The sequence below is a fragment of the Phodopus roborovskii genome, unplaced genomic scaffold (assembly GCF_943737965.1).
Source record: "Phodopus roborovskii unplaced genomic scaffold, PHOROB, whole genome shotgun sequence".
NCBI classification, from domain to species: Eukaryota; Metazoa; Chordata; class Mammalia; order Rodentia; family Cricetidae; genus Phodopus; species Phodopus roborovskii.
In genome coordinates this window covers 53,972-70,617 of record NW_026126531.1, presented here as the reverse complement: position 1 = coordinate 70,617, position 16,646 = coordinate 53,972, and the positions used below count along the sequence as shown (strand labels likewise).

Genomic DNA, 16,646 nt, shown 5'->3' with positions numbered 1-16,646 from the left:
CTTCATAGTACTAAAACTGACCAGATATTTTATAACATTATGAAATTTACTACATTTATTTTAAAAAAATATATTTATACAAGCATTACACAATGAAGAAACTATTTCAAATAAAGTATTCTTATGAATACTTACTTTTGTCTCATCAGAGCATTTTTTCTCTTTAATTCATTGACGTTTCTTTCCAAAGCACGAGCTTCCAGCTTGAAGAAAATAATAGATTTTGAAACTATATCTATAAAATCTCAAATGTCTAGAGCATGATGGCATATAACTTCACGACTAAAAACAGGTTAAGAATCTGCACTTATCTTTTTTCACCCCCATCACCATGCTTCTTTCAGTGACCCCCATCTCCTGACTTCTGCTGGAGTGCCAGACCTCTCCCAGAATGCCTATCCATGCAGGACCACCCTGAGTCCCCGCCTACCTGATCTTTGGCCCTCATGACCGGGACCCTGCTGGAGGTGAATCTGGGACCAGTTCAGGTCCAATCCCTGCCATACCCTTCCCTGGAAACTTCCGGGTTAGCCCTGAATGTAGCTCCCACCTACATCCAGTAGCCATCGAGAACACTCCTAGAACTTTGATCCACAAACCACCCACCCAGAATCTGCCCTCACCCCAACCTGTGCCCTAACTAGGCCACTGTCCCACTGCTTTCATTGAGCACTGGACCACAGAGCAGGTCCAATAATCCCGCCAACTTCAGGGAACTTCCTGGATCTATTCTGAGCACACTAAACCACATCAAGTCCCCTCCTGCATAATCTTTGAATCCCATCGCCTGGCCTCTGCCTGATACCTAAATAGCCAGGCCTCTGCCAGAGACCAGACTATCCATGCTGGACAACTGAGTCCCTGCCTACCTGATCATTGACCCCAATTGCCAGGCCCCTGCCTGAGAGGTAAGCTCCTAGAGAGTTTGGACCACACAGAGATACAGACATCGAACTCCTGACACACTTAAGCCCACTGGGGGAGTAGCATAAACAGGAGAGAAACCCCACATGTACCCATTGGAAGAAGTGAAGGTAAGGTGACAATACAAGAAAACACCTAACAATAGAAAGACAAGAAGGAAGTCATCAGAATCTAGGGAATCTACACCAACTACTAGACCTGAAGACTTGAAAGCAGATGAAGCAGAAGAGGAGGACTTAGAAAATATCGTCATAAAAATGACAGAGGCACTCAGAGACTATACGAGAAAATCCCTTAGAGAAATGAAAGGAAAAATATGCAAAAAAAATGGAAAAAAATGAACAAATTTCTTAAAGAAAGTAAGAAAAGTCAAGAAAAAAACAGATGAAGGAAATAATTCCAACAGTTCAAAACCTGAAAACTGAAATAGAGACAATCAAGAAAACACAAACTGAGGGAATGCTGGAAATAGAAAAATTGCACAAATAATAAGAACTATAGATGTAAGCATAACCAACAAAAACCAAGAGATGTAAGAGAGAATCTCGGGCACTGAAGATAAACAGGAGGAAATGATTCATTGACCAAAGAAAATCTTAACTCCAACAACTCCTTAACAGAAAACACCCAAGAAATGTTGGACACTGTGAAAAGGCCAACTCTATCAATAATATGTATAGAAGAACTTGAAAAAGCCCAGCTCAAAGGGGCAGAAATCATGTTCAACAAAATCAATGAAGAAAACTTATCCAAGTTGGAAAGGATACGTCCATGAAAATACAAGAAGCATATCGAACAACAAATAAACTGGACCAAGGAAAAAGAACCCCTCGACACATATAATCAAACATATGAATGAAGAAAGAATTTTAAGAGCAGCAAAGAAAAAAGACCAGGTAACATATAAAGGCAGACCAGTCAAAATTACACCGGACTTTTCCATGGAAACTCTCAAGGACCATAGGTCCTGGATATGTGGTTCTAAAAGTGCTAAAAGTCCATGGATGCCACCCCAGGATACTATGCCAGCAAAACTCCCAATCACTATAGACAGAAAAAAAGAATCAGCCAGATTTTCACAATACATATCTACATATCCAGGCCTACAGAAACTTCTGTAATGAAAACTCCAACACAAGGAAGTTATCTAGGCTCATGAAGACATAGGCAATAGATGACCCCAATTCATCAGAACCCAACTTAAAAACAGGGCAAATATATTCAGAATACCATGGCCAACAAAATATCTAAAGCAAATAAGCATTAACAATCAATGGTACTTACTTTCCCTCAACATTAATGGTATTAAATCACATATAAAATGACACAGGCTAAATGGATAGCAGGACAGAATCCATCTTTCTGCTGAATACAAGAAACACAGATAAGCTTCAAAAGCAAACATTAACCCATAGCAAAGGGTAGTGAAAAGAACTTCCAATCAAATGGACCCAAGAAACAAGCAGGTGTGGCTCTCCTAATATGTAATAAGTTAGATTTTTAACCAAAATCAATCAAAACAGATGAATAAAGTCATTTCGTATTCATCGTAGAGAAACCCATCAGCACAAAATCTCAATTCTGGACATATATGTCCCAAATACAAAGGCACCCACATTTGTAAGAGAAGCACTACTAAAACTCAAAGTTTACATAAAACCTCACATACTCACAGTGTGATAATTCAACACCCCAATCTCACCACTAGACATTTCCACCAGATACAAACTTAACAAATAATCAAAAGAACTAACAGAAGTTATGTCTCAATTGGGTTTAGCAGTCATCTATAGAACATTCCAACCAAACGCAAAAGAATGTACCTTCCTCTCTGCTCCACATGGAACCTTCCCTAAAATCGACCACATAACAAACCTCAACAGATACAAAAAATTGGAATAGTCCCCTGTATTTTATCAGACCGCCATGCTTTCAAGCTGGAATTCAACAACAACACACCTCGCAGAAATCCTACAAACTCACAGAAACTGAACAGTGCACAATTGCACCTGGATCACAGAAGAAATAATGAAAGAAATGGAGGACTTCCTAGAATTCAACAAGAATGAGGACACAACATATGCGAACTTATCGGACACCTTGAAAGAGTGCTATGAGGGAAGTTCATTGCGCTAAGTGCCCATATGAAGAAAACTGAGAATAGTCACATTAGAGAATTAACAGCAAAACTGAAAGCCCTAGAACAAAAAGAAGCAAACTCACCCCAGAGGTATAGAAGCAAGGAAATAATTTGAGGGCTGAAATCAATAAAGTAGAATCTTGGAAAACAATACAAAACTCAATGCAATAAAGAGTTCACTTTTTGAGGAAATGAACAAGATAGACAAATCTTTATCCAAACTAACACAAAAGCAGAGAGAGAATACACAAAATAACAAAATCAGAAACAAGAAAGGAGACATAACAACCGACACTGGGGAAATCCAGACAAGTTTCAGGTCATACTTTGAAACCCTATGCTCCAGAAAATTTAAAAACTCAAAGTAAATGGACAAATTTCTCAATAACTATCACTAACTAAAATTAAATCAAGAACAGATGAGCACCTTAAAAATACCTATAATCCCCACTGAAATAGAGGCAGTCATTGGAAGCCTCCCAACCAAAAAAAGTCCAGGGCCAGATGGCTTCAGTGCTGAATTCTACCATAAATTCCAGCTAAAGCTAATAACGTAACTCCACAAATTGTTTCACAGAATAGAAGTAGAATGTTAATTACCAGACTCCTTTTGCAAGGCCACAATTACCTTGGTAACTAAGCCAAAAGAAGACACAACAAAAAAAGAGAACTAAAGACCAATATTCCTCATGAATATTGATGCAAAAATACTCAATAAAGTACTGGAAAATCGAATCCAAGAACACATCTGAGAAATCATCCAACATGACTAAATAGGCTTCATCCCTGGGTGACAGGGACAGGTCAACATATGAAAATCTATCAATGTGATCTACAATATAAACAAACTGAAAAAGGAAAACAACGTAATCATGTCACTGGATGCTGAAAAACCTTTGAGATAGAGGTCTTGGAGAGATCAGGGATAACAGGAACATATCTAAATGAATAAAAGCAATATACAGTAAACCAACAGCCAACATCAAACAGAGTGGAGAGATTAAGGCAATTCCTCTAAAATCAGGAACAAGACAATGCTGCTCTCTTACTCTCAATATCTCTTCAATAATGTACTTGAAGTCCTAGTTAAAGCAATAAGACAACAAAAGGAGATCAAGAGGATACAAATTGGAAAGGAAGAAGTCAATCTGTCACTATTTGCAGGTAACATGATAGTTTACATAAGTGACCCAAAATAACTCTACCAAGAAACTCCTACCACTGACAAACACCTTCAGCAAAGTAGCAGGATACAAGATAAACTTAAAAAAAATCAGTAACCCTAATTTATTCAGACGACAAAGAGGTAGAGAAAGAAATCAGAGAAACATCACCCTTTACAATAGCCACAAGCAACATAAAGTATCTTGTTGTAAAGCTTACCAAACAAGTAAAAAAAGAAAGACCTATATAATAAGAACTTTGTGACTCTAAAGAAAGAAATTAAAGACGATACCAGAAAATGGAAAGATCTCCCATGCTCTTGGATAGGTAGGATAAACATAGTAAAAATGGAAATCTTACCACAAACATTCTCAGTTTCAATGAAATCCCTGTCAAAATCCCCACACAATTTATCACTGATCTTAAAACAATAATAATCAAGTTCATATGGAGAAAAAAATGACTGAGTATAAAAAAACAACCCTGTACAATAAATGAACTTCAGGAGGCATGACCATCTCTGATTTCAAGCTTTACTATAGAGATGTACTCTTGAAAACAGCCTGGTATTGGCAGAAAAATATACAAGTAGATCTATATAATCAAATAAAAAATCCTGACATTAACCCACACACCTACAAACAACTGATTTTTGATAAAACACCTAAAAGCATACAATGAGCAGAGGAAATCATCTTCAAAAAATGGTGCTGGCACAACTGGATGATAGTTTGTAGATGACTGCAAATTGACCCATGTCTATAGCCATACATAAAACACAAGTCAAAATGGATCAAGGACCTCAACATAAATCCATCCACACTGAACCTCTTAGATGAGAAAGTAGGAGGTGCCCTTGAAAAATTGGTACAGGAGACTGCTTTCTTAACATACCTCCGTTAGCACAGACAATTAATAAATGGTAGCACCTGAAACTGAGAAGTTTCTGTAAGGCAAAGGACACTTGACAAGACCCAACAACAGCCCACAGACTGGGAAAAGATCTTCACCAATCATACATCGGAGAGAGGGCCGATCTCCAAAATATACAAAGAACTCAAGAAACTAGTCACCAAACACCAAATAACCTATTAAAAATGGAGCACAGATCTGAAGAGAGAAATCTCAATTGTGGAAATCAAAAAGGCTTCAAGACTCTTAAGAAAGTACTCAACATCCTTAGCTACCAAGGAAATGCAAATCAAAACAATTTTGAGATAACATCTTACCAGAAATACTAAAATTAGGAACACCATGAGAACTTATGCTGGAGAGGATATGAAGAAACAGGATAACCCCTACACTGCTGTCAGGAGTGCAAACATGTACAGCCATTTTGTAGATCATTATGGTGATTCTAAGGAAAAATGGGAATCAGTCTATCACAGGACCCAGCAATCCCACACTTAGGCATATACCCAAATGATCCACATCCATGCAAAAAAGGTATCTGTTTACTATATTCATAGCAGCATTATTTGTAATTGCAAGAATCTAGAAGCAACCTAGATGCCCCTCAACAGAAGAATAGATAATGAATATGTGGCACATTTACACAATGGATTACTACTCTGCCAGAAAGAAAGAATGTAATATTGAACTTTGCAGTCAAGTGGATGGAACTTGAAGAAACCATCCTGAATGAGGTAACCCAGTAACAAAAAGAGGGACATGGTACTTATTCACTTATATGGATTTTAGACATAGAGCAAAGGATCACTGGCTTATAATTTACAGTGCCAGTGATGAGACTAGGATACAAGACATTTCTAAGAGATTCATACATGATCTCTCATGGGGGGAGGAAAAGATCTCCTGAGAATATTCAGAGTGGTGGGGCAGTAAGTGCATAGGGGACTAGGAGAAAGAGAAGGGCAGGAGAGGAAAACACATGACATGAGACTAGAAAGATTGAGTCAGGGAAGGAATAGATGAGAAAAAGAGAGAGAGAGAAATACCATAAAATAGGGAGCCATTATAGGATTCTATAAAAAATGATTATAGAGAAATGTACAGAGACCTACAAGTCTCATCCCAATTTACAATTTGAGCAACATTTGCTAGGCTACTATAAATGCCCTTCCCTGATAAAGAGATTGATTACTTACTTATGTACAATAATTGAGCCCTCATCTAGAAGCTGATAGAAATAGAAGCAGATACACACAGCTAAACACTGAGCCAAACTGGAATCCAGATGCAGAGAGGGAGGACAAAACCAGGCTATAGAAACACATAGAGACAACTGACCTAAACAAGGAGGAGCTAATGGGTCCCAGAGTGATAGCTAGGAATCCAGCATTGGAACAACTCAGACCCCCTAAACATGGGTCTCAGAAGGCCTGGCCAGTCTAAAGGACCTCTGACAGTGTAACCAGGATGTATCCCTGATCCATAATAGGATTTTGGAGCATGTACCCCATGGAGTGATACTCCTTTCTCCTAGAGGCAAGAGGGAGGGCCTAGTTCCTACTCCAAATGATTTGACAGATTTAGATGACCCACCCAAGAACTCATCACCCTACATGTGGAGTGGGGAGATGTTATTTGAGGGTGGTGGTTGGGCATGGGAGGGTAGAAGAAAGGGAGCAGGAAGGGATGGAGCAGAAACTGGGATTCATATATAAAATAAGAAAAATAAATAAATATTATAAATAAATAAAAGAGAATTGGCACTTATTGTAGTCAATATAAAACATTTTTAATTTTGGGAATTATTCAAAAAGGGAATGAGTTTTAAGCCATCCAAATGCATAAATGTAAAGCTGGAGTTTTATTGGTACTTGACAATTAATGTTGCTGTTTAAATGCAGTATCAGAGCCTAAAATCATTTGATGATGAAAATATCCAATCATAAGTGGCTAGCAGACTAACATAGAGCAAAGTCAATGGAAATGGATGGTCCTTAGGTCCATAATACTGGAAACTACAAATGTCTAAAACAGTTTCACAGAATGACAATACAGGTCAATTTTAATAACTAAATACAATCTGTACATATCACACTACTATTAAGTATAAGACCATTCACAAACACAATTGCAGCAGTTATTATTTGTATGTGTGTATTTGTTGGTAGTGTGCAGCACCATGCCCAACTTAGTTATAATAAATACCAAGAACCTGCAATACTCTCAAATAATCATTAATAAAAGCCAAACATATGGTATTCTACATGCTTCCCATTCTGTTGACTCTACAGATCAGATATAGAATATAGAGTACATTAGATAGATCAATGCAAAATGTAAGCTTACCATTTATAAGTAGCAAATACTAACACTCTTCAAATAAAAGGGACACTACTGTCAATAACTTTGCAATATACATGAGAATTGACTTTAGCCAACTAATGCACTTAACATCCACCGTAAATATAGCTTAAATATATTTTACTACTATAATTTTTTTAGCTAGGCAATGGTGGTGCACAACTTTAATCCCAGTACAAAGGAGGTAGAGGCAGGTGCATCACTAAGGCCACCTTGGTCTACAGACCTAATTCCAGGATTGCCATCAATACACAAAGAAACCTTGCCTCAAACCCCTGCTCCAAAAAGGATGTTTCTCTGTGTGTAATTATTTTCCAATTGTAATCATAAAAATCAATTTTAAACAAAAAGGAATTCAGTACAATACCCTGAGCTAGTAAAATGTTACAATTCACTTAACTGTTTTAAAATTTTATTTAGTTTTATGTGCATAAGTGTTTCTCCTGACTCTGATATACCTGGACTTATAAGGTGCTCACTGTATGACACATAAATATGAAGATGTACACATGTTATGTGTGTGTGCATGCACACACGAGTGTGATTGGAGGTGTCTTAAGAGGACAGAAGAGGGTCTAAATTCACCTGGAAGTAGAAGACAGGCAAATGTGAATCATCTGACTTGCTCAGAACCAAACACAGCTCTGGTCCTCTGGAAGAGCAGCAAGTGCTGAGCTGAAATACTGAGCTCTCTCTCCAACCCCCAAAACTCCTTCTCAAGACTTTGTGATTTTAAAACTAATTATATTCAGAGGGAAATGTACAAGTAAAGCACAGAAATAAAAGATTAATTCTCAGTGCTTCCTATGGTCTGGCCTAAATATGATTTAAATACTGGTAAAATTAATAAAATTCATAGAAAGTGATTATTTTTAAATACCGTCTATACCTTTAACTAATATAACATGAATAGTATATGTTAGGGGACTTAAAAACTTACCCAATAGTCATGTTCCCTTTGTTCATGAGCCATAACCTAAAAAACAGTTATTAAAATTATTCATAAATAAAAAACTTTCATTGCCACCACTAAAATTCATGGCCCAAACCATAATTCCCACTGCCGAGGCATCTCTGAAGCATTATAACCATTTTGAAAGCATAATTTCACATATACAGATGATTTTCTCTCCTGAAATTTTAAACAAACCTGAACATAAGGTTTTTAATGCCAACAAACTGCAGAAGATGATCAACTACTAGAGTTTCCAAGGAACAGATAACAAGCACAACATGGGACTGTGATGGTGCCAGACAGTGCTGTGCTGTATAATACTCATTCCAAAAGAAAGGAAAGCTGCAGAAGTTTTTTATTTCAGCATCTTTGGCTCCCTGTGTATATTTCAGTTTCACAAAACACCTCAGGAGTGATGAAAGCTACAGTCCTGCATCAATTCTATCCAGTCAGAGTGCTCTAACTGCATATACAGCTGTCACTTGACACACATACCTGCACTTGATAGGAGCAAATTGTTCTCTCCAATTCTTCTTCGATATCCTTGGCACGCCGTCTACATGGAACAAATAGTTACTCCACTGTGCTGACATATAATAAAGAATAACAGCATGTGGCTACAAGAATATTACTGAGTGTTCTTCCTTATTTAATTATAACCACAAGACTCCTCTTTTGAGAGATGCTGACAGGTATTAAAGACCATCTTCTCCTCCCCTAAGTCTAATGTCAATTAAACTATGTGAGCACTATTACTTGGATGTGCCTAACACGATGTCACAAAAATTTACACAGTACAGAAGGTCTCAAGCAGCCTGTTCAGGGGCTCAGTTACAATCTTACCATGCCTCCATCCTAAGTGCAAAAGTCTCAGGCACATGCAAGCATGCCTGATCATCTGGTTTTCATTTTCAGGACTCAAAATCATGAAAGATAAACTCAGATCCTATAAAATTAACAGAGTCCCAGAAAAGGAAATCGTTTTTGTTTGTTTTGTTTTGTTTGTTTGTTTGTTTGTTTACTTCAAGACAGGGTTTCTCTGTAGCCCCAACAGTCCTAGAACTGGCTCTGTAGACCAGGCTGGACTTGAACTCACAGAGATCCACCTGCCTCTGACACCAATGCTCAGCTCAGGAGAGGAACTCTTAAGAGGTAAAAGTATAACTAACTTACTGTCTTTATGAAACAAAAAAGTAATTTGTCCTTTTAGACAAAGCCCAAACTTACCCTTCCTAAGGTTGATAGAAGTGTCTTATGACTCAAGTTGCTGTGGTGATCCTCTAACAGACATTCTAGTGTTTCCTCAGGTCCACTGAGGACTGAACCAAAGACTAGCTAAGCATTTACTAAAATTCTAAGAGTGGCTTGTTCATTTCATGGCAAACTTGCTGAATGCTAATACTGTGTATATTCTTTCCCAGCTGAAAAAATATTCATGAATGAGCTTGAATTAACTGCTCATCATGTCCTTCTTGAAGACAGGGTCTCATGCAGGTCAAGCTAGTTTCAAGCTCACGATTTAGCCAATATTGGTCTTGATCTTGTGACCATTCTTTTCCACCTCCCAGTGCCAACACACACAACATCCATACCTATTTATAAACTTCTTCATGTTAACATAAAATATGCTTATACTTATATGTCAAAATCCCCAAAAAGAAAATTTTCCTTTTTATATTCTCTGAATATCAACAAAATTCCACGAAATTCAAATACAAAGTAATGAAACAAAAATATGCCAATTCACTGAGTAGTTGTGTTAGGACACACAAGCCTTTAGTCCTAGCACTTGGTAGGCATAGGCAGGCAGATCTTTGAGTTCAAGGCAAGTCTGCCTCCAGAAAGAGTTCCGGATGGGTCAGGGATACAGAGACCTTGTCTGAGATCAAACAAAACAACAAAGCCATTTTATTTTACTGCTTCCTGATGCCAAGCATCAAAATAAGAAAGAGGATGTCTTACCTATAGGTGTCTAGTTCTTTGTTCACATGGTTGGTTCTCTTGTTGACTTTGAAAAGTTCTTCCTCTTTCTCCAATCGACAATTTTCCTCCACTGTTATTTTCCTTAAAAAAAAAGAGTTTTTCATTCCTTTTAATGTATGTAATCAATATAATCAACTACAATCACAAATAGTGTATCACACAAAGCAATTGCCATACACCACAGCAAAGGCCATGTGCAAAAAAACAAGAAAAAAAAAATTGTGTGTCTCTGATATGAAATTTGGCACTGGGAAAAAGTGTGGTTCCAACAAACCCTCCACTTCTGTGGAACTTCCTGGCTCTGCTCTGAACCCACTGGACCCACCTATCCACTCAGGTACACCTTGATGCTACACTTTGAACCCCACCAACTGGCCTCTGCCAGGGGGAGCAATCTCCAAGAGAACTTGGATTATCCATGGTTGCAGACATCGAACTCCTGACCCAACTACATTCACCAGGACAGCAGCGTAAAGAGAGACAGAAACTCCACCTTCACACACTGGAATAAGTGATGGGAAGACAGAAATAGAAGAAAATGCCCAACAATAGAAAGAAGAGTATGATAAACCAGAATCTAGGGACTCGACACCAAAAAGAACTAAACATATCAAAACAGATGAAGAAGAGTATGACTTAAAAAAAAAAAGTTCTTAAAAATAACACAGGCCCTCAAAGATGCTATGAAAAAAAAAATCCCTTAAAGAAATGGAAGAAATCCAGACTAATGTGGTTTGATCAAGCCAGACTGCCTGAAACAGAGTACAAGGTGATCCTACATTCAAAACAGCTGGACAAAGCAGCCTTACAGACTTCTGCCAGGATTTCTGAATCTTCTTCGAATCCCCCGTGACTGCGCCCCTTACCAGCAGGAAGTAGTTTGGAAAGAACGCCCAAATTCCCAAATATTGTGTATATATGTTTGTTTTCATTTAAATGGACTTTGTTATATAAAATAAATTAAGAAAAGAAATGCAAAAAAAAAACAAACAATAAATTGGAAGAAATAGAGAAAAAGGACACAGAATATATGAATGAAATAAAAAAAATCTCTTAAAGAAAGTATAGAAAGCAAAGAAAAACAATAAAACAGATGAAGGAAGCAATTCAAACTGTTCAAGACCTGAAAACTGATATAGAGACAATAAAGAAATCCCTAATTGAGGGAACGCTTAAAACAGAAAACCTGGGTAAATGATCAGGAACTACAGACACAAGCGTAACCAACAGAATATAAGAGATTGAAGAGAGAATCTCAGGAGTTGAAGATAAACTACAGGAAATAGATTCATTGACCAAAGAAAATCTTAAATCCAACAAAACATAGTAGAAATGTGGGATAACATGAAAAGGCCAAACCAAAGAATAATAGGCAGAGAAGAAGGTGAAGAACCCCAGCTCAAAGATGCAGAAAATATATTCAAAAAAAATCATTGAAGAAAACTTTCCCAATCTGAAGAGAACTTTTCCAATTTGAAGAAATTATGCTAATGAAAATACAAGAAGCATACCCAAAACCAAATACACAGGACATAAAACAAAACAAAACAAAACAAAAAAAACTCCCCTTGACTCATCATAATCAAAACATCTAACATACAGAATAAATAAAAAATATAAAGGACAAGAAGAACAAAGGCCAGGTAATTTATAATGGCAGACCTATCAATCAAAATATCAAAATTACACCTGACTTCTACATGGTAACTCTCAAGGCCAGAATGTCCTGGATAGATGTTCTACAAGTACTAAGAGTTCACAGATTCCAGCCAAGGCTACCATACCCAACAAAACTCTCAATCACTGTAGATGGAGAAAACAAGTTATTTAATGACAAAGCCAGATTTTCACAATACATATCCACAAATCCAGCCATGGAGAATGTTCTGGAAGGAAAACTCCAACACAAGGACGTTAACTACAATAACAAACAACTAGCCAATCGATAACACCCCTTCACCAGAACCCAAATGTAAAAGCATAGGAAATATACACAACAATACCACTGCCAACAACAACAAAATGAAATCTAAAACAAATAAGAATTAACAATTAATGAATGAATGGTCCTTACTTTCCACCAACATTAATGGTCTTAACTTGCATATAAAAAGACACAGTCTAATAGAATTGACCTGAAGACAGAATCTACCCTTTCGGTGTAAAAAAGAAACACATCTAAGCTTCAAAGACAGATACTAACCTAGAGAAAAAGGGTTGGGGAAAGAACTTCCAATCATTTGGGCCCAGGCAGCAAGAAGGTGCAGTTATCCCAATATCTACCAAGTTAGACTTCAAACCAAAATCAACCAAGAAAGATAAAGAAGGCCATTTCATACCCATCATAGGAGAAGTCCATCAGTACAAAGTCTCAATTCTGAACATCTATGCTCCATATACAAAGGCACCCACATATATAAAATAAACACTAATAAAACTGAAAGCTCACATAAACCTCACACATTACCAAACTTTTTATGGGGCTTGTTACACAAGTCACACAAATGCACAAATAAGAAAGAGAACTACAGACCAACATCACTCATGAACATTGATCCAAATATACTATATTAAATACAGGTATATTGAATCCAAATTCACATCAGAGGACTCATCCAACATGATCAAATAGGCTTCATCCCAGGGATGCAGGGATGGCTCAACTTACAAAAATCTATCAATGAGACCCACAATAAAAACAAATGGAGAAGGAATAACAACATTATAATCCCACTAAGATGCTGAAAAGGCCTTTGAAAAAATTGAACATCCTTGGAAAGATCAGGGAAAACAGAAACATACCTAAATATAATAAAAGCAATATATAGTAAACCAACAGCCAACATCATACTGAAAGGAGAGAAGCTTAAGGCAATTCCTCTAAAATGAAGAACATGACAAGACTGCCCTCTCTCTACATATCTCTTCAATAATGTACTTGAAGTTCTAGTTAAAGCAATAAGAAAACAAAGGGAGAACAAAGGGATACAAATTTGAAAGGAAGAAGTCAAAATGTCACTATTTGCAGATGATATGATAGTTTCCATAAGTGGTCCGATAAACTCTACCAGGGAACTCCTATGGCTGGAAAACACATTCAGCAAATTACCAGGATACAAGATTAAGTTAAAAAAAAAAAAAAACCTTATGTCTACTATATACAGACGATGATGTGGCAAAGGAAGAATTCACAGAAACATCTAATGGATCAAAGACCTCAACATAAAACCAGCCACACTTAGAAGAGAAAGTGGGAGGCACTCTTGAACAAATTGGTACAGGAGACAGCTTCCTGAACATAACACCAGTAGCCCAGTCACTGAGATTGGTAATCCATAAATGGGACCTCCTCAAATTGAGAAGCTTCTGTAAGGCAAAGTACACAGTCAGCAAGACCAAATGGCAGTGCACAGACTGGGAAAATTCTTCACCAACCCAACATCTGACAGAGGGATGATCTCTACAATAGACAAATAACTCAAGAAACTAGTTACCAAAACAACAAATGAAGAGAGAATTCTCAATAGAGGAATCAAAAATGGCTGAAAGAGACTTAAGAAAGTGCTTAACAGTCTTTTAGCCAACAGGGAAATGCAAATCAAAACAACTTTGAGTTACCATATTATTCTTGCCAGAATGACTGAACTTAGAAACACCAATGGCAGCTTATGGTGGAAAGAATGTGGGGAAAGGGTAACACTCCTTCACTGCTGGCAGGAGTGCAAATTTGTACAGCCATTTTGGAGATCAGTATTGTGGTTCCTCAGGAAAATCGAAATCAGTTTACCACAAGCCCTGGCAATTCCACCCTTGGGCATATACACATCCATGTTAACAGAGACATCTGATCATCTGTGTTCATAGCAGCATTATTTGAAATAGCAAGAATCTGGAAGCAACCTAGAAGCCCCTCATCTGAAAATTGATAAAGATGTTGTCCATTTACACAATGGAATACTACTACTCTGCTGAAAAAAAAAAAAAAAAACAATGGAATCTTGAAATTTGTAGGTACATGGATGGAACTTGAAGAAATCATCCTGATTGAGGTAACCCACTCATAAAAAGAGGAACATGGTATTTACTCACTTATATATGGATTTGAGACATAGAGCAAAGGATTGCCAGCATATAATTCTCACCGCGAGAGAAACTAGTATACAAGGAGGAACCAAAGACAATAATACAAGGTCCCTCACAGAAGGGGAAAGGACAGGATCCCCTGAGCATATTGGGAGTGGGTGGGGTCAGTGAGTGGAGTGTCAGGAGAAAGAGAAGGGGAGGAGCGGAGCACATGTGGGACCAGGAAGATTAAATTGGGAGACTAATACATGAGAGAGAAAAAGAAAGAGAATATAATAGAGGGAGCCATTATAAGTTTGAAGAGAAAATTGACTCAGAGACCTACAAGGATAACCCCAATTATCAATCTGAGCAATCGTAGAAAGTCTACCTTAAATTCCCTTCCCTGATAATGAGATAGATAACTAATTTATATGCCATCATTAAGCCCCCACCTAGTAGCTGATGGCAATACAAGCAGAAACTCACAGCTAAACACTGAGCTGAACTCTTGGAATCCAGTTGTAAAGAGGGATGAGTGATAAGAAAAGTGGTCAAGACCAGGCTACTGAAACCAACAGATACAGCTAACCTGAACAAGGGTCAGCTCATGGCCCCCAGACTGATAGCTGGGAAACCAGCATTGTACTGAATCAGATCCCTGAACGTGGACCTCAGTTAGAAGGCCTGGGCAGTCTAAGGGACCTCTGACAGTTATACCAGGATGTGTCTGTGGTGCATAAAAGGACTTTGGGAGCACATTCCCCGTGGAGGAATACTCCTTTAGCCTAGAAGCAGGAGGGAAGTTCTAGATACTACTCCAAATGATTAGACAGATTTTGATGTCCCCTCTTGGATGGCATCACCCTCCCTGTAGAGTTGGGGGGGGATGGGATGTGAGGGTGTGAGCGGGCCATTATGGAAGGAGGGAGTGGGAACTAGGATCAAGTTTTATTATAGTAAGTCACTATGTTTGTTAGTAAGAGGGCCAATAACTACAACTATGGCTTGTGTTGTTTTGTTTGGTTTTTATGACAGTGTCTCATAATGTAGACCTGAAAATCACATTTTAAACCAGATTGGCCTCTAATTCACATAGATCCACCTGTGTTTGCTTCTTGAGTGCTTGAAGTAAAGGTTGTAGACCCAATATTTTTAATTGGTAGTCAAAAATAATAAGAGAGTGAGCCCAATCCCCACAGAGGGATAGTCTCTTAGCCTAGACACAAAGGGGAGGACCTAGGCTTTGCCCCAAATGATGTGACAGACTTTGATGATCCACCATTGAAGGCCTCACCCTTTCTATGCAGCAAAAGAAGGATGTGATGGGGTCTTGGGAAGATGGGACGGAGAGAGAACTGGGATTGATATCTAAAATAATATTGTTTCTAATTTAAACTTTTAAAAAGGAAAAAAAGAACAAGAGAATAAATAATCCCAGCACTAGCACTAACCCTGCACTACTTTTTTTCTTTTACTAACGAGTAACAGGTAAATTATTGAACAGTTACTGTGTGCCAGAACTGTTACGAGACATTTCTGTGGGCAATTAAACTAGTCAACAGCCATACAAAACTATTATTTCCATTGCATAAAAATGAAAACAAGGTACAGAGAAAGCAGTCAGATACCATGTAACAATAAGTCTCTGAGAAATGAAGCAACAAGGCATTTCATCACTGTGTGGACATCAGAGTATACTTAAAGAAACAAAGATGGCAAAGAATCAATGGGTGGCATTGTCCTATTTGTGGTCCATTTTGTACCACCATGTTATTATATGACACATGATTGTCACCGGGAGCAGGCTTTGGGAGCATATGGCCTCTTCCTACTTCTAGTTTTATCCGTCTTCTTCAACTTTAAGGGGGTTATGATCTCTCCTCTTCCTGCTCTAAGAACATGCTCCCATGCTCCCCTCACTATCATGGGCTCTCCCTTTGGAACTGTACACCAAAACAAGTTCTCCCATCTACTAGTTGCCTTGACCTGAATAGTTTGGTATTTAGGTGCTTTTGTTTGTTTGTTTGTTTTCTTTTCTGCCATTGTATTTTATCACAGCAACAGAAAAGTAACTAATACAACCTAAATGTTGAAATTTAAACTCTACTGATAGAACTTCGAAGAGAAATCACATATATAAAG

General features: G+C 37.8%; 1 protein-coding gene across 1 annotated transcript in view; it reads right to left on the bottom strand.

The window, feature by feature from the left end:
• LOC127232534 (melanoma inhibitory activity protein 2-like) overlaps positions 1 to 16,646 on the bottom strand; it is a 143,687-nt gene that overhangs the window by 90,514 nt on the left and 36,527 nt on the right. The window contains 4 exon segments of the mRNA XM_051198651.1: positions 144 to 203; positions 8,442 to 8,477; positions 8,952 to 9,012; positions 10,419 to 10,520. Of these exon segments, the coding sequence (XP_051054608.1) occupies positions 144 to 203; positions 8,442 to 8,477; positions 8,952 to 9,012; positions 10,419 to 10,520 (259 nt within the window).